At 36.7% G+C, this 14,950-nt stretch overlaps 2 protein-coding genes across 4 annotated transcripts; one reads left to right on the top strand and one right to left on the bottom strand.

Moving 5' to 3' along the window:
* Positions 1 to 644: 644 nt before the first annotated feature.
* Positions 645 to 11,016, bottom strand: nmdyn-D7 (nucleoside diphosphate kinase homolog 7). 3 transcript variants are annotated; one of them, XM_069503197.1, is made up of 7 exons: positions 10,776 to 11,016; positions 7,042 to 7,322; positions 6,483 to 6,644; positions 5,012 to 5,210; positions 4,389 to 4,634; positions 3,651 to 3,764; positions 645 to 2,990 (listed from the first exon to the last, which is right to left on the bottom strand). In XM_069503197.1, the coding sequence occupies exons 2-7, from the start codon at positions 7,209 to 7,211 to the stop codon at positions 2,850 to 2,852; spliced, it is 1,032 nt and encodes a 343-aa protein (XP_069359298.1). In that variant the 5' UTR covers positions 7,212 to 7,322; positions 10,776 to 11,016; the 3' UTR covers positions 645 to 2,849. The 3 variants fall into 3 exon arrangements, with proteins under 3 accessions (XP_069359298.1, XP_069359299.1, XP_034831451.1); XM_069503198.1 differs by lacking the exon at positions 10,776 to 11,016 and adding an exon at positions 7,661 to 8,057; XM_034975560.2 differs by lacking the exon at positions 10,776 to 11,016 and adding an exon at positions 7,435 to 7,650.
* Positions 8,057 to 13,987, top strand: LOC117991337 (nucleoside diphosphate kinase homolog 7-like). The gene is made up of 6 exons (XM_034978909.2): positions 8,057 to 8,329; positions 8,618 to 8,779; positions 9,076 to 9,274; positions 9,402 to 9,647; positions 10,129 to 10,242; positions 13,570 to 13,987. Exons 1-6 carry the CDS (start codon positions 8,091 to 8,093, stop codon positions 13,711 to 13,713), a joined length of 1,104 nt encoding a protein of 367 aa, XP_034834800.2. The 5' UTR covers positions 8,057 to 8,090; the 3' UTR covers positions 13,714 to 13,987.
* The last annotated feature ends 963 nt before the right edge of the window (positions 13,988 to 14,950 follow it).

The raw sequence follows: 14,950 nt of genomic DNA, 5'->3' as shown, positions 1-14,950 counted from the left end.
AACTAACCCCTTTGAGGAGTTCCTTCCTCCAGCTCCATCAGCTCTTTACCAAAACATGAGATCCACCTGACAGTACAATCTTTGTGAAGAAAAAGAATTGTCAATATCGGTCAAGAGTTGACGGAGTTATGGAAACATCTACAAAAATTATCATTCCCTATCCCGAATGATCGCTATTACTTTTCGAGATAAAAGCTGTACCTACCGTTAAAAGTGGTTTTGGATAAGAGTTGTGACTGTAACATAGGTAGGTATTTAAATGCTAGATATAAGTCCCGCAAATTGCTAATGCGCGTGGCCGCCAATTTAGTGACGTCAGCACTAGACTGAAATTTCGAGCTGATGGTATATTTTTACTTAAATATACGTCAAATGACTTCAAAATGTCGTCATTTCGATGTTAATGAGACATGGTTCCAGAGCAATAGCAATTTGCGGGAAAGGGCCCCGGAAACTAGTCGGACTTACTTCAACTAATCACGTGAGTCCAGCCGGTTATTACCTAGCTACATATTTTGTAATGGATATATCACTCACGATATCAAAATTATTATTGTATTTCTGCCTGGATAAGTAAGAATAATCAAGTTAGCTTATACAACATGTTTAATTAGTGTTAGATTGTAGCTAAATAAAACAAAATATTATCTTTACAAAATGACATTTATTTTGTTCATGATAGTTACCGTTAAAATTTGATTTTATCAGTCTTTATAATTTTGTAAAAGCGTAACTTTAGGCGAGCAAAATTTATTTAGGACTATGTTCAGACTTTGTGCAAATTATTACAATACACCTTAAACACGTGAAAAAAACACTAAACCAATAAAATACAAAAATCCAGTAGTAGATAGGTAAGTACTGTACCTATACCAATTACAGTTATGTATATTCTTTATAATAATACGATATTTCCTTCGATTAAAAATTTTTTTACATAATGACATACTAGAGAGAGCCAGTGCGTGCGTGCCAGACCTTCGTTATTTTATAAAAGGTGAAAGTTTATCTGTGCATTGTTTCCAACACTGGGAGGAACGTTTGTTTTGATCATGGTGGCTTTGGGAGATAACAGTTTAAATGTGTAAAAAAATCTTACTCTGAAGTCAAACTGTGAAGTCTAATTTTTTACATTTTCTTCGGAATAGTATTAGAAATCACGTCATACATTGCCGGACACTTAGTGTCGTGGCAACCTCCTGCCAGACACCCTGTAACCCTGATAACTTTTAAACTGTAAAGGTGTCTGGCAGGAGGCCATGATAAGCCTTTATAATTTATGTTGAAGTAGAAAGTCTATACTTTGACGTAAGATTTTTTACACCTTTATTAGCTGTTATCTCCCAAAGCCACCATGATCCAAACAAACTTTCCGCCCAGTGTTGGGGACAATACGCAGGGAAATTTTCAGCTTTCATAAAATAACGAAGGTTTGACACGCGCTGGCTCTTAGTCCATAAGAATAAAAAATTACTAAGGCAAAGACATATATTACAAAGTGCGACGATAACTGCACAGCAGGACATCGGCACATTGTTTACGATTACACTTTTACACTTTATGACTGGATACAATGTATCCAGTCATAAAGTGCACAAACGAAAGGACGTGAAACTAGGCTCAATATCACGATTTAATTCTTCTTCACGATTTAACCCTTCTTGATCAGTAGATCAAGAAGGGTTATCCATACTAACATTATAAATGCGTAAGTGTCTGTTTGCTAGCTTTTCTCGGCCCATCCGTTTAACCTGACGGGTACAGAGATAGCTTACATCAGGGAAGAACATTTTTTATCCTGTATAGTAAAAAAGTTCCCATGCGATTTCAAAACCCTAAATCCACGCAGACGAAGTCGCGGCTATCATCTATTATACCTATTTTAATAAATTAGGAATTCATATAACTTTTTGACAAAGTTTTATTGTACAACAAGTTTTTCATTGACCAGCAAATAAGGTTTACTCAGAAGTATTCTCCAAATACTTATAAAGACAACAGAAAGATCGTTCAAAACTTAAAAATAAAATATAAATATATTTACATAGGAGCAAGTTCTGCAGGTCTAATAGTATCTATTCCGGAAATATTGTATTCAATCATTATTAAAATCGCATTTATTCTGATTGGCTAAATTTATGGTATTCTAAGCAACAGCGCCCCTTAAACATTCAATTTAAGACAAGACTGGTTTTCTTCTCACGCTGTTCGTCGGCGCTGGCTAATAGCGATCCAACGCGCAGCGAATCAGCGCTGACCTGTCAGTGTTATTCAGGAACCACTCATAATAAAGTTATGATTCCGAACCACGCTGCACGCAGCAGTGCTGCCGCAACAGTGCTGTCATCAGCTGTCACAGTCTTGTCGCGGCACTACTGGTCCCCATACAATCTCTATAAGCTTATATGACATTACATTCCGAGCTAGGCAGCAATGTAGCGGAACATTGCGATGCGTTTCCGTACCGCTGTGGTACGGTGTGCGGTGTGCGTTGCCGCTCCGGCAAAAAGTATGGCGTTGCAACGCACCACCCCTCCCCGCCTCATGTCTCTGGTACCAAGTCCGACGCGCTCGGTGCGGTGCCGCACGACATCGTAACACATCGTGTGGCATGGTACAGCGATTTATATGTAGGATGACGCAGTACCACCGCTCAGACGCTACACCGCTAACGCAACGCATTGCGTGGCTTCCCTCTAATACATATTTAAGACGAATACCAGCCTAAAGTAGGATTCTGTTTCGGCTCTAACGGTTCTTGAACCTATTGCAGGTCTTGTGTGATCTCCTTTACAAACTTTACTCACATATCCATCCACAATAAAACAATTAAGTAATCAGCCTTTAAATTAAAGATTTAGAATCTTAAAGAAATATTCTACTTCCAGCAAACCATCCTCAGCTAAATCACTGCAGTGTATTGCATTCTGCACTTTCGTTTTTCCTAGCTTAGCTCTCAAGGTGTGAGGGCGCAGTAACCTGGCGATTTCCTGAAATAAAAAATGTCTTGATCAAAAAACACATAATGATACCAGACGGATATATCTTAGCACCATCGTTTTCGGCAGGGAATAATAAACAGCATAGGCACTGGATATTCATTACTTTTGAAGTCTGCTGCGTGTTACTGGTGTCTATACGACAGACTGCATTTGAGCTGCAAATTGACTGCAAAATTGCAGTTGTACTGTACAACTGTATCCCAGTTTTATTGCAGTCGACGCAACTGCAGCGCAACTGTCGAATGATTGCGCAGTCCGCGTGCAAAGTATACCAACAAAAACATAAGTGTTTTTAAAAACTGATGTTTCTAAAAAAGAATGCTATGTTTACCGTAAGTTCGGTTATCAGTATAAGGGACAAAGTACCCCTGGGATAGCACCGTGTTCGTTCTCTCAAGGTCGTGGTAAGATAACAACAAGAGATCACACAAGAAAACTACTGGTTTAATGTTTACTTTAAGTTACGTTACAAAATACAAGACAGGACTAGTGTATGCAGCGGATAGGAAACAACTAAAGTGATACATTTTCACAAAAGCCAACTTGGCAAAACGTGGCGTCAACATGTGCCACCTACAATATGCAGTCTCAACTTCCCAAGGATTTAGTTTGATACTATATAGAGTTTTTTCAGCTTTCTTTACTTACCGGGTCTGAAGGGCCAACCAGCTTCCTAAATTCTACGGCTGTATTCACATTCTTGTCTTTAGCGACCACCTCCATGGCGACGCAGCGACCACTCGACAACTCTTCTACCATACCCTGGAAAACCAATTTTTGGTAAGTATAGTATATTCATCATCATCATCATCATGATCAACCCATCGCCGGCTCACTACAGAGCACGGGTCTCCTCTCAGAGTGAGAAGGGTTTGGCCGTAGTCTACCACGCTTGCCAAGTGCGGATTGGCAGACTTCACACTCCTTTGAGAACATTATGGAGAACTCTCAGGCATGCAGGTTTTCTCACGATGTTTTCCTTCACCGTTAAAGCAAGTGATATTTTAATTACTTAAAAACGCACATAACTCCGAAAAGTTACAGGTGCGTGCCCGGGATCGAACCCCCGACGTCCGATTAGAAAGCGGACGTCCTTACCACTAGGCTATCACAGCATTTATAGTATAGTATATTAATAGTATAGTATTATCATTCAATTAATGTGAATGGTATTTGTCTATTTCTATGTTCAATCTGTAACTTCCAAACTACCTACTCATTAGATTTTATCAAATGAGTGTAGCTGTAGTTTACTCTAAGGGTGTCACAGGCTAAGTGTTGTCACTTGGCCTATGACACACGTCAAGGCGTCAATCAGTTTGAAAAACTGGAAAAATTTTAGCCCTTCTGAAGTTAGATAATAATTTATCAAAATCTTTCTATTACCTGATATTCCTGGACGATGCCTTTGTACACTTCATAGAATTCACCAGCGTTAATATTCTCAACTATGAACATATTTAGCGCGGTAACATGGAAGCCTCCCTCGTCAATGGCTTCCAACGCTGCTCCCAGCTTGCCCTCTCGCACGGCGTGTGGCTTCACTATACACAGCGTGCAGTTGGACAGAGTGGCTGTCAACCGGAGCCGAATGGACGATAGAGGGGGCGGTGGAAACACATACTCTAGGTCCTGAAATTAGTCATTCATACAACAACATAAATTGTTCATTTGCAACAATGAATAAATCCAAAAAAGACAATTTTACAGGAGCCATTTTACAGTTTATATAGCAAATACCTCTTAGTTTATATTTATTTTAATACTAACTGATGCCCGCGACTTCGTCCATGTGGATTTTTTATTTTCAAAAATCCCTTGGGAATCCCTTTGATTTTCCGGGATAAAAAGTATCCATCTAAAAAATCAGCTAAATCCATTGCTTGATTGATGATTGAGTAAATAAATAAATATCCTCTAACCCCTTGAATCTACTCAAACTGGAAAGGATTTCAAAGAATATGACTCTGAATTATTGAACAAAATAATATTAAGACTATCATATGTACCTCTATTGCAGCCTCAGCATTGGGAGAGACATGTGCACAATTTCTTACAGAATCAGTTCCATACAATGCTCTAATAGTGCCTGGTTCCGCTTTCAGTGGATCCCTATCTCCAAGGATTTTCACACAGGTAGTTACAGATTCTTTACCCACAAGTTCCAAGCAAATCACTTGCTGTCCAGTTAGATGATCAAGGAGGAAGCTAAAAAATAGATTATCCGTGCTAATCCATACTAATATTATAAATCCGAAAGTGTGTCTGTCTGTCTGCTAGCTTTTCACGGCTCAACCGTTCAACCGATTTTGACGAGATTTGGCACGGAGGTAGCTTGCAACCCGGGGAAGGACATAGGCTACTCTTTATCCCAGAAAATTTAGGAGTTTTCACAGGCTTTTTAAAAACCTAAATTCACGCGTACGAAGTCGCCGGGCATCAGCTAGTATATAATAATCCGAAAGTATGTGTCTATCTGTCTGTTAGCTGTTCATGGCCCAACCGCTTATTAGATTTTGACCAATGGTACAACATGCATCCTAGAGATGCACATAGGATATCTTTCATCTCGGAAAATCAAAAGATTTTTAGAAACTTAATCCATGTATGATAAAGTTGTCTGAATCATCTAATCCATACTAATATTATAAATGCGAAAGTGTCTGTCTGTCTGTCTGCTAGCCTTTCACGGCCCATCCGTTCAACCGATTTTTACGAAATTAGGTACAGCGATAGCTTGCATCCCAGGGAAGGACATAGGCTACTTTCATTCCGAAAAATTAAAGAGTTCCCACAAGATTTTTAAAAACCTAAATCGACGCGGACAAAGTCGCGGGCATTATCTAGTTAATTCTATTCTAGGCAATTCATTACTGTAACTCCCTACACCACACCACATCAGGTGTGTTTAGGAGTGACCTCTACTAATCCAAGTAGGTACCTAGGACCTAGGATTCGTTTTTGAAGCAACTTGTTTTTATTTCACGATTTCCGCGCTGTTAGTGAGCATCAAGTGAGCATAGTCGGAACTAACCGTTAGTGATAAGACATTTGTGAACATAGTGTCATGTTTGCGACTATGTGTTATTTCGGAAAAGAAAATGTTGTGTTTCAATGTTGTTGTTGTTGTGAATGTTCAAGCCTATTTATCCTATATTAAATGATGTCACTTACATTAAATTCATTATTGTTTCTAAATTTATGATAGTCGACGGTTAATCCCATCGACACAAAATCCTTCTAAACTTCATAGAAATCAATTGAGAATAATTTAGGTTGCAAATTTTTTTTCTCAAACATCAAGTTTATGAAATAACAAGTTGTAGTAGCAAACAGGTGATTTGAAATAAAGTTTCAATTATAATTCACAGTATGCTTAGTGGGGAGTCTCAAATCAGCCAAAAAATAATTCATTTTGTATGGCACACCTCTTTCAGTGTACTTGCACATTATGTCCATTTCAGTGAATTGAACACTTACGGGAAAGTTGCATCTGTCAGTTGTTGTCGGTATATAAAGTTTATATCATCAACTGTCAAGTTTGTTTTCTTCATTTTAGTAATTTTCATGCCTTTCTCATGAAGATGTGTTATAATCTTGCCTGCTATGTTGGTAGCCATTGGTTTAATCAATGCAAATGTTCTGAAATCCAAAAAATATATTAAAACAAATGTTTTACTAACAAGGTACATAACATGTCCAAACTAACAAAGAGAAATCGTGTCTGCCATCCTAGCTAGAAATATAATTTGATTCAATCTCTCTCTCTTCTAATCATTTCTGATTTGATCACGTAGAGAAACTTCGAGCATTGCTCTCTCTATCGCCTGCTGAGTGACCCTGAGCTTTCTTATAAGGCCCATAATTAGCGACCATGTCTCGGATCTATATATCATCACTGGCAACATGCACTGTTTGAAGACTTTAGTCTTCAAGCACTGAGGAATTTTTGACAAGAAGACATCTCAGAGCTTCCTAAATGCTGCCCAGCCGAACCATGTAAACATACTTTTAATAAAATAAGAAACAGATGCCTTACATTTGTACATCCTTGTGCAATTTATTTCTTGTATCTTCACATGCAAAGTCAACGATTTTTACCAATCGCCCTAAAATAGGTAAAGTTGATCCAATGAAAAAATTGTCTAGAGTAATGCCAGTCACTTTAACTCTTCGCAGGAAAGTCTTTCGATTCTTGAGGTCATACATCTCTACAGTGTCGTCAGTAGGGTAGTAGAAAACATTGAACCGGCGGACAAGGCTAGCCTGATTGTCGTACCATTCCCCGATAAATGAATATTTGTCTTTATATGCACCTTCCTGGTAACAAGAAATAATAACTTACACGTTGAAACTTAATGTAGAACAGTTCTTAAATAAATTATGCACCTATGTACACTAATAAATTAATGCTTTAATGAGTTTCAATTACCATTTTAGTTAATTTTTTAGATTAATAACAACTTAGAATAACCACTTTATTACGAAACTTTTTAAATGAAAATAATTAAGTCACCAACTGTTGAAATTCGGACCACCTTGAATAAACGAATCAAAAATTCAAACTCGTATTAAAATTAATTCAATTCACAACAACATTCAAACCAAACAAACAAATCACAGGAAAAAAATTAAAATACAAAATTCAAATCACAAACCACTTCTCTCTTTTTCTTAAATTTATTTTACAGCCCTGGATATCAGTCTTTTAAGGCCTATTCGCTCAGCATGTCAAAGTCCACATCTATGTAATTATTATCACTGTTATTATCCTTGATGATAACGTTACGTTCAAAGACCAAAGTCGAGTGGTCGAGAAGTTGATTTTCTATTGATTTTTACCACTGCATTTTCTTTGAGAAGTCATTTCCTACCTACTTTAACCAATACTTTTTCATTAATAGATATTATTGTAGATATTTTATATTTTATACACTTAGAACTTGGGAAGCCTGAAGAAATTCTGTTAGTGGTACTCCGAAATGGTAGGTTACTAACAAGGCAGAAGGCTTATCCAACGACTTAATTTTTAATGCTAAATTCTTGCAGGTTTATGATTATTTTGACAAATACACATTTCTGTGTGAAATGTTCGACGAAGACGCGGATGAAATAAAGGAATTAGTGTTAATTTTTTTTCCGTTTGATAATTCTGTACAAATCATCAATACTAAGGAAGGGAAAAACCTACTTAAACGGGTTCAGTTCCCACCGTTAAAACGGGAAATGCTTCAAATTGGAAACATCGTCAACATTTTTTCTAAATTGTTATATATCAGGGACTGCGCACCAGCAACTCGAAAACTTCTTTACCACAACGTTCAAAGGTAAACATATGAAACGTAGCTCGATTCTGGTGTCCAGGGCCTACTGTACAGAACGCGGCAGAAAGTAATGTACATGTATACCTTTGGAAGGAGTTAGCAGATTTTGGTAGAGCATTATCTCCGTCGTTGAGACCGACAAAACGTCATATAGATATGAGTGACCAAGACAACGCTCTACAAAGCCGAAATGTCATTCTAAAGGCCGGTGTACATTACTTTCTGCCTCGTAGACCCGTATTCAGTAGTGAGCCAGCGACGGGCTGATGATGTTGACGATCTTAATTTCAGCACTTTTGCCCTGATAAAGCCAGTTCCACCGAGTGCCCATGGCAAGATCATTACGTTTATCATGAAAAAAGGGTTCCGTATTGTACGTATGAAAAACGGAAAAATCGATAAAGATTTTGCAATGGAATTGTACCAGAATGTTGCTGGTAGTAACCTCTTACCGTAAGAAACTTACTTATCGATAGTTTTAACTAGATATCGCAAGTCGCAACTGATAGCGTAGGTATAAGCAGTGTGCCTCCTATTTGTTAGGGGGGTTCCGGGTTTGGTCCCAAGCCGACCTATACCTAACTTTCCGGAGTTATGTATACATTTTAGCATTAATATGACTGTATTATTACATTGCTTTGAGGCGAAGAAAACATCGTGGGATAACTTTAAGCCTGAGAGTTCAAATCACCAATAAATCGGGCGTGTATAAAACATACAAAACCTAATCTGAAAATGCATGTTTCCAGAATCATAATAAATTACATAACAACTGGCGAAGTAATCGGTTTAGAACTTGTTGCGCCCGATGCTGTGAAGAAGTGGCGCGATTGTTTGGGCTCCACCGACCCGGCGACTGCCGCTCCCGGCACGCTTCGAAGACTTTATGGCGAAGATAAACTTAGAAACGTTGCCCACGGTTGCGTTACTGTCGAAGAAGCTACTGCGGTTTGCAGCTAATTTATTTTATTTTATTCAAATACAAGTTAGCCCTTGACTGCAATCAAGAAGTAGAAGTAGAAGCGGGCTAACATTGTAGTAACAATTTTTTTTAATCCATTGGATGTGTTTTTAGATGTTAGACATGTTTTTTGGTTACGAAAAGGGTATTCCCAGAATCCCTTTTCGAGCAACTTTCAAAAACTGCGCCTGTTGTATTTTAAAGCCACATGTGATAATCGATGGCAATGTTGGAGCGATCTTAGAACAAATCGCAACATCTGAAAAGTTTTACATATCAGCTATAGCCATGTTTTCTGTAAAACTATCCAACGCTCAGGAGTTTTTTGAAGTATACAAGGAAGTATTACCAGAATATGAGGTAATTTTCATTATGCTTATAGCTTTGGTAGTACTAGTAGATTCACGACAACGCGACGGGCGGACATGGTAGGTACGGGTGAATTCCGCTGAATGAGCACTTGAAACCGACCCACAGCAACATCGACTTTTGTAGAAAGCTGATAGATATTGGTTATGAGTATGTAGGTACCTAGTCTTTGCCCTGATGTTAGGTTGACCGTTGAATGTTGAAAGACAGCATATCAGCCAAATTCTGCTCAAGGTCTACAGGTATAGTGAGTCACTTTGCAAGGCCGGCGTCGCAAGATACTAGAAAACATTCATGTGGGTAGGTACTTACTTTAACTTACAAGTCTTGCACCCAATCATAGATTAAAAGAATGTGCAGTACCTATTCTATTAATTTATGATTGGGTAGGTAATATTAGGTACCTACCTAATAGGTAGGTATATACTATAATACAGTCGGAATGAAACTTGATTTCAAAATTGTTTTCCAGGCCATGTGTATTCATTTGGCAGAAGGAAAATGTATTGCACTGGAGGTAAAATGCAACGATCTTAGTCTAAACTGTGTGTGTGAATTCAGAAAATTATGTGGACCAAGAGATCCAGTAAGTTAAAATAAGGCGAAAGCCACGCTTGCACCATAGAGTAGGATGTAAATAGGGCTGGCACGACTGCGGCGAGCGATGGTGGCAGGATATTCAATGTACTCTGTGGTGGCAGGCGTGAAGACCATTCGTGCCAGCCATAGATTATCTACTATATGTGCCAGCCACGGTGCTATCACTTTAAACCACGGAACAGAAAGAACAGTGGAAGTGCAATTCACCAAAATTACTATAGGAACCGCTGTCGCCAAACTCATACAACTATACCGATAGTCATATATTGCACTCATAGAGCAGAAACAAAGAGGAGATGTTGTATTAAGATTTCCCTATGAAATATCGAGTGACATTTTGCGGGGTGAGGGGTTGTGGAACGCCGCCCACTTCTCAATTTTCCATCTGCGGGTTAGTAGCAAAACTACTCGCTTAGCGACCTAACATCGATATATTGATGTCACTACATAGTTCAGCTATCTCACACTAGATGTCAATAATCTAGAACTATTTTAATAATTACGTATAAAATTACTTACAAATGAAATGTGATACCATTCATAGCATCAGAACGTCTGTCTGAATAACTTTGACACGATAAAACACAACACTTCATCCTTTTGTTCTTAAAAACGCGAAAACACACCGATAATACGAGTCTCAATATATGTGAACCTGACGAACGCAGACAGCATACTAACTAAGGCCCCGCCCACAGTGATGACGTCAGGACCTAGTTGAAAATCACAGTGCACAGTTGCTTAGGCCAACTCCTCTTTGTTTCTGCTCTATGATTGCACTACAAAGAAACAAATCATTTGATTTGTCGTTTAAGTTTAGTCAAAACTAGCCTAAGTCACAGATTTGGAAACAAACCCTGACGTTCTAGAAATAAGATTTATTTTGCTTTAGCGGAAGAACGTATTTACGAGCTAATTGTCACACTAGATTCAATTGTCCAATTAATTCCGCTACTTGACCATAGATGGCGGTATTCTAAGTGGTAGCAATTATAAACTTAAGTACGTTAAACATATGGTTGACATTTGCGTGATCGGTCGATTTTTTTTCCTCCTCAGCTAAGGCCGCACCGCGTAGCTCAATGAATTACCTATCGATATCGATAGATACTCGTTATTTTGTTCATTCGCAAAAATAAAATTAAAAAGGTAATTATAAAATTGAATAAAAGTGCTGGTATGTATGCATGCCTTTTACAAGTATGCACAATAAATACTGCAACGTATGAAAATAGTTAAATTTTATTTATTGCCCTTGAAATAAAACATATTTGTTAAGAAACTGGCGTTTCGAAAGTCTTATTTTTAATTTTAATAAACGGTGTATGCGAACATTTATGTATATATTTTTCGACTATTGCCTTCATCAAATCGGTAACGTGATTAGACGCAGGAATCTCCGAATCACTTTGTCTTTTTGAAGAACCTGGAGTGACCACACTTATCATTTTGTGGCTGAAACCAAAATTAAATTTTGAGAATAAATCCGTACTAATATTATAAATGCGAAAGTGTGTCTGTCTGTCTGTCTGTCTGCTAGCTTTTCACGGCTCAACCGTTCAACCGTTTTTGATGAAATTTGGTACAGCGATAGCTTGCATCCCAGGAAAGGACACAGGCTACTTTTTATCCCGGAAAGTTGAAAAGTTCCCACAGGATTTTTAAAAACCTAAATCCACGCGGACGAAGTCGCGGGCATCATCTAGTACCTACATAAAAATGAATAGGAGAAAAATTAATTAGTGTGTTTATGAATTAAATTTGATATTTAGTCAGTCAATCTTCATACAAAAATATAACTAAGAGGTGGTGTTGTTTTGTATTATAATATCAAGTATTTTCAATACTTCCTAAAAGTAATTTTATTTTTATTTTTATTTTTATTTTTATTGAAAAGGTTCGCTAGCGATTTTTACAAAAATGATCTTAAATTATATAAAGTTAAATTACATGACGTTGTTTGTAAAATCATTAATTAAAGTAATAAAATAAAACAAGGTTACTTACTTGATTAAAAAACTTAACGATTTTCATTGACGGAAGCGCAGTAGGTTTCGTATATCTATATCCTTTATTTGATATTATAAAATCGACTTCTAAAAAAATGTTCAGAGCATATCATGCTTGATTTGGTTGGCATCCAATCAACTCTACCCGTTGCATCTATCCATTTCTCTTTGATGCTTGCATCTTTGGGAAACCTAAAAATATTTTAAATGAAGGTTAGAGGAACTACTGATGTCTATTTAGTGATCAATGCAACGTCTCACTCATTAATAAATTATAATTATTGCGTTACTATTTATTTATATCCTTGTATCGATATCAATCGATAAATTCAATATTCGACTTGGCCACATCACTACTTGAGTAGCGAACACGGAGCGAAGTACTTTCGGAATAGAATCAATCCAAAATAAACTTTATCTTAATTGGTTAAGTTTGATTTTGACTAACCGTTCTATTAAATATTAGTAAATTGAAATAAATTAAGATTTTATAGAAAACAATGAAAATCGTATTTACCGATGATACGAAACACCTCCATTTTTAAGATTTTTTCTCCTACTATCATTTTCACACTCCAAAACGGAACAGTAACATTGCTAGGGCAATATGAATTTGTCGCGAGACTACCAACTCCACGCGATGTTAGAACGCGACTGGGATCAGTTTTACCGTTTACGTAACTACGCTTAATTGTGGCACGCGTGCCACGCCTACTTAGCACTTCCACTGTTTTTTCTGTTCCGTGCTTTAAACCGACTGGAAACGCGTATTTTGTATAGTTTGGGAACTCATCGCTAGATGGCGGTGATAAATTTTGTAATGGCCACACTAAATATTTTTTTAATTGGCATCCCCATTTTTTCCGTTGTCACACTTTTGTTCAAATATCGTCATATTTCAACAAATTAACACAAACCAATATTAAACTATACCTTATAAACCTTCCTCTTGAATCACTCTTATCTATTGGTGAAAACCGCATTGAAATCCGTTGCGTAGTATAAAAGATCTACGCGTTCATACATACAGACAGCGGGAAGCGACTTTATTTTATACTATGTAGAGATGTAGAGATGCATGTACATAACACTGATGTATTTAGTGCACAGTTTCCTTAATAATAGTATTTGCCTGCATTTATATATTATTACAAATTACAATTTTTTTTAAGATAGCACATTATGATTAAAACATATTACATTATTCTAATTGCAAAATAAAACACATATTTCTAGACAGAAACTTATATTGACAGGTCATATTATAAAAGAATACCCAAATTCAAGTTACCAATATTTTTCAGGACCTATGTCGTCAATTGTATCCAGATTCCATAAGAGCCCATTATGGAAAAGACATTATACATAACGCAGTTCATTGCACAGATCTTCCAGAAGATGGTGAACTGGAGGTTGAATACTTTTTCAAGTTGCTAGCCAATGACTGAGTTTTATCACATTTTATTTTCATTTGCACTTGTTATTGGTACTTAGGTCTCTCTCTGTCTTTTTTAACAATAAAGCAAGTTTTCATTAGTGATAATTCTTGATCTCTTATTTGTTATTTCAAATTAAAAAAACGTTGAATGCACCTTTTCCTGTGTATGGTTCTAGAATCACTTTTTTTTATATGAATTCTTGATGACGAAATCATTGCCTTCTATTTCAATTTTTTCAACCATCCAGTTTCTATTAACTCTAAAATACACAAACAAGATTTTACTAAATATTAATAATAAATAATATACATTTTAAAAGTACACAAATGATACAGATTTGTGCAAATACTACATGTAAAATCAATGATATTACATAATAATACATGTAAAAAAGAGGTAGATATATTAATTGTGTCTAAAGTAACAACCAAAAATTACAATGCTTGGGTTACATTTGTAGAGCGCTATCTTTTCTACACAGGGTAGCACAGTACCAGAAGCACTGGCGAGAGTTGGATACAATGAAATGCTCCTTACATGAAACTGAATCGATCAGCATTAAACAAAATAGTCAATTTCATTGTTTTTTAAGGACAATTCACACTTGACCAAAAAATTGGCTGTACCAAAATTGTTTTCACAAATAAGCTCTAAAGGTTCCTCAGACAGTTTTACTGTACCTATCTACTATGGTTTTGGATTTCCCTGTACTTGTGGCAGTCAAAAAAACACTGTACAAAGTAGATATTTTACATATACAATAATAAATTATGTAAATGCAGAATTACTGATTCCCTTTTGAACACTGTACAGTAAGTCTTTCTAAAGTAAGCACAATTTAAAATGAAGGATGAACTAATCACATAATTATTATTTGTTTATCTTTTTTCCACCCTCTAAAGTTAATACATACCTGCAGTCATGTCCACATTTATTGGAGCTACACTTATCACAAGGATAGTGGCAACCAGGACAAGCTTCATCTAAGCAGTCACATAGGTCTATACCCGTAGCAGCTAGCTGACCACGTTCATTGTATAGTTTTTTCGATTTGCGACTGAAATTAACAGTATTAAGTACGATAATGAGACTCCTAATAAAATGAAAGTCCAAATAAGTACATACATTAATAAAAAAATTACTTCATGAAATAGCTTTTGCGATTTAGTTTGCGACGCTCACGAGCTGACGTTTCGGGATCAAAGTTTTCTAGAAAACGCATTTTCATTTTTAATAGCAATTAAAA

Source organism: Maniola hyperantus, chromosome 2, assembly GCF_902806685.2.
Source record: "Maniola hyperantus chromosome 2, iAphHyp1.2, whole genome shotgun sequence".
Lineage (NCBI taxonomy): Eukaryota > Metazoa > Arthropoda > Insecta > Lepidoptera > Nymphalidae > Maniola > Maniola hyperantus.
The sequence above is the reverse complement of the archived record's forward strand: the minus strand, read 5'-3'. Positions and strand labels throughout refer to the sequence as shown.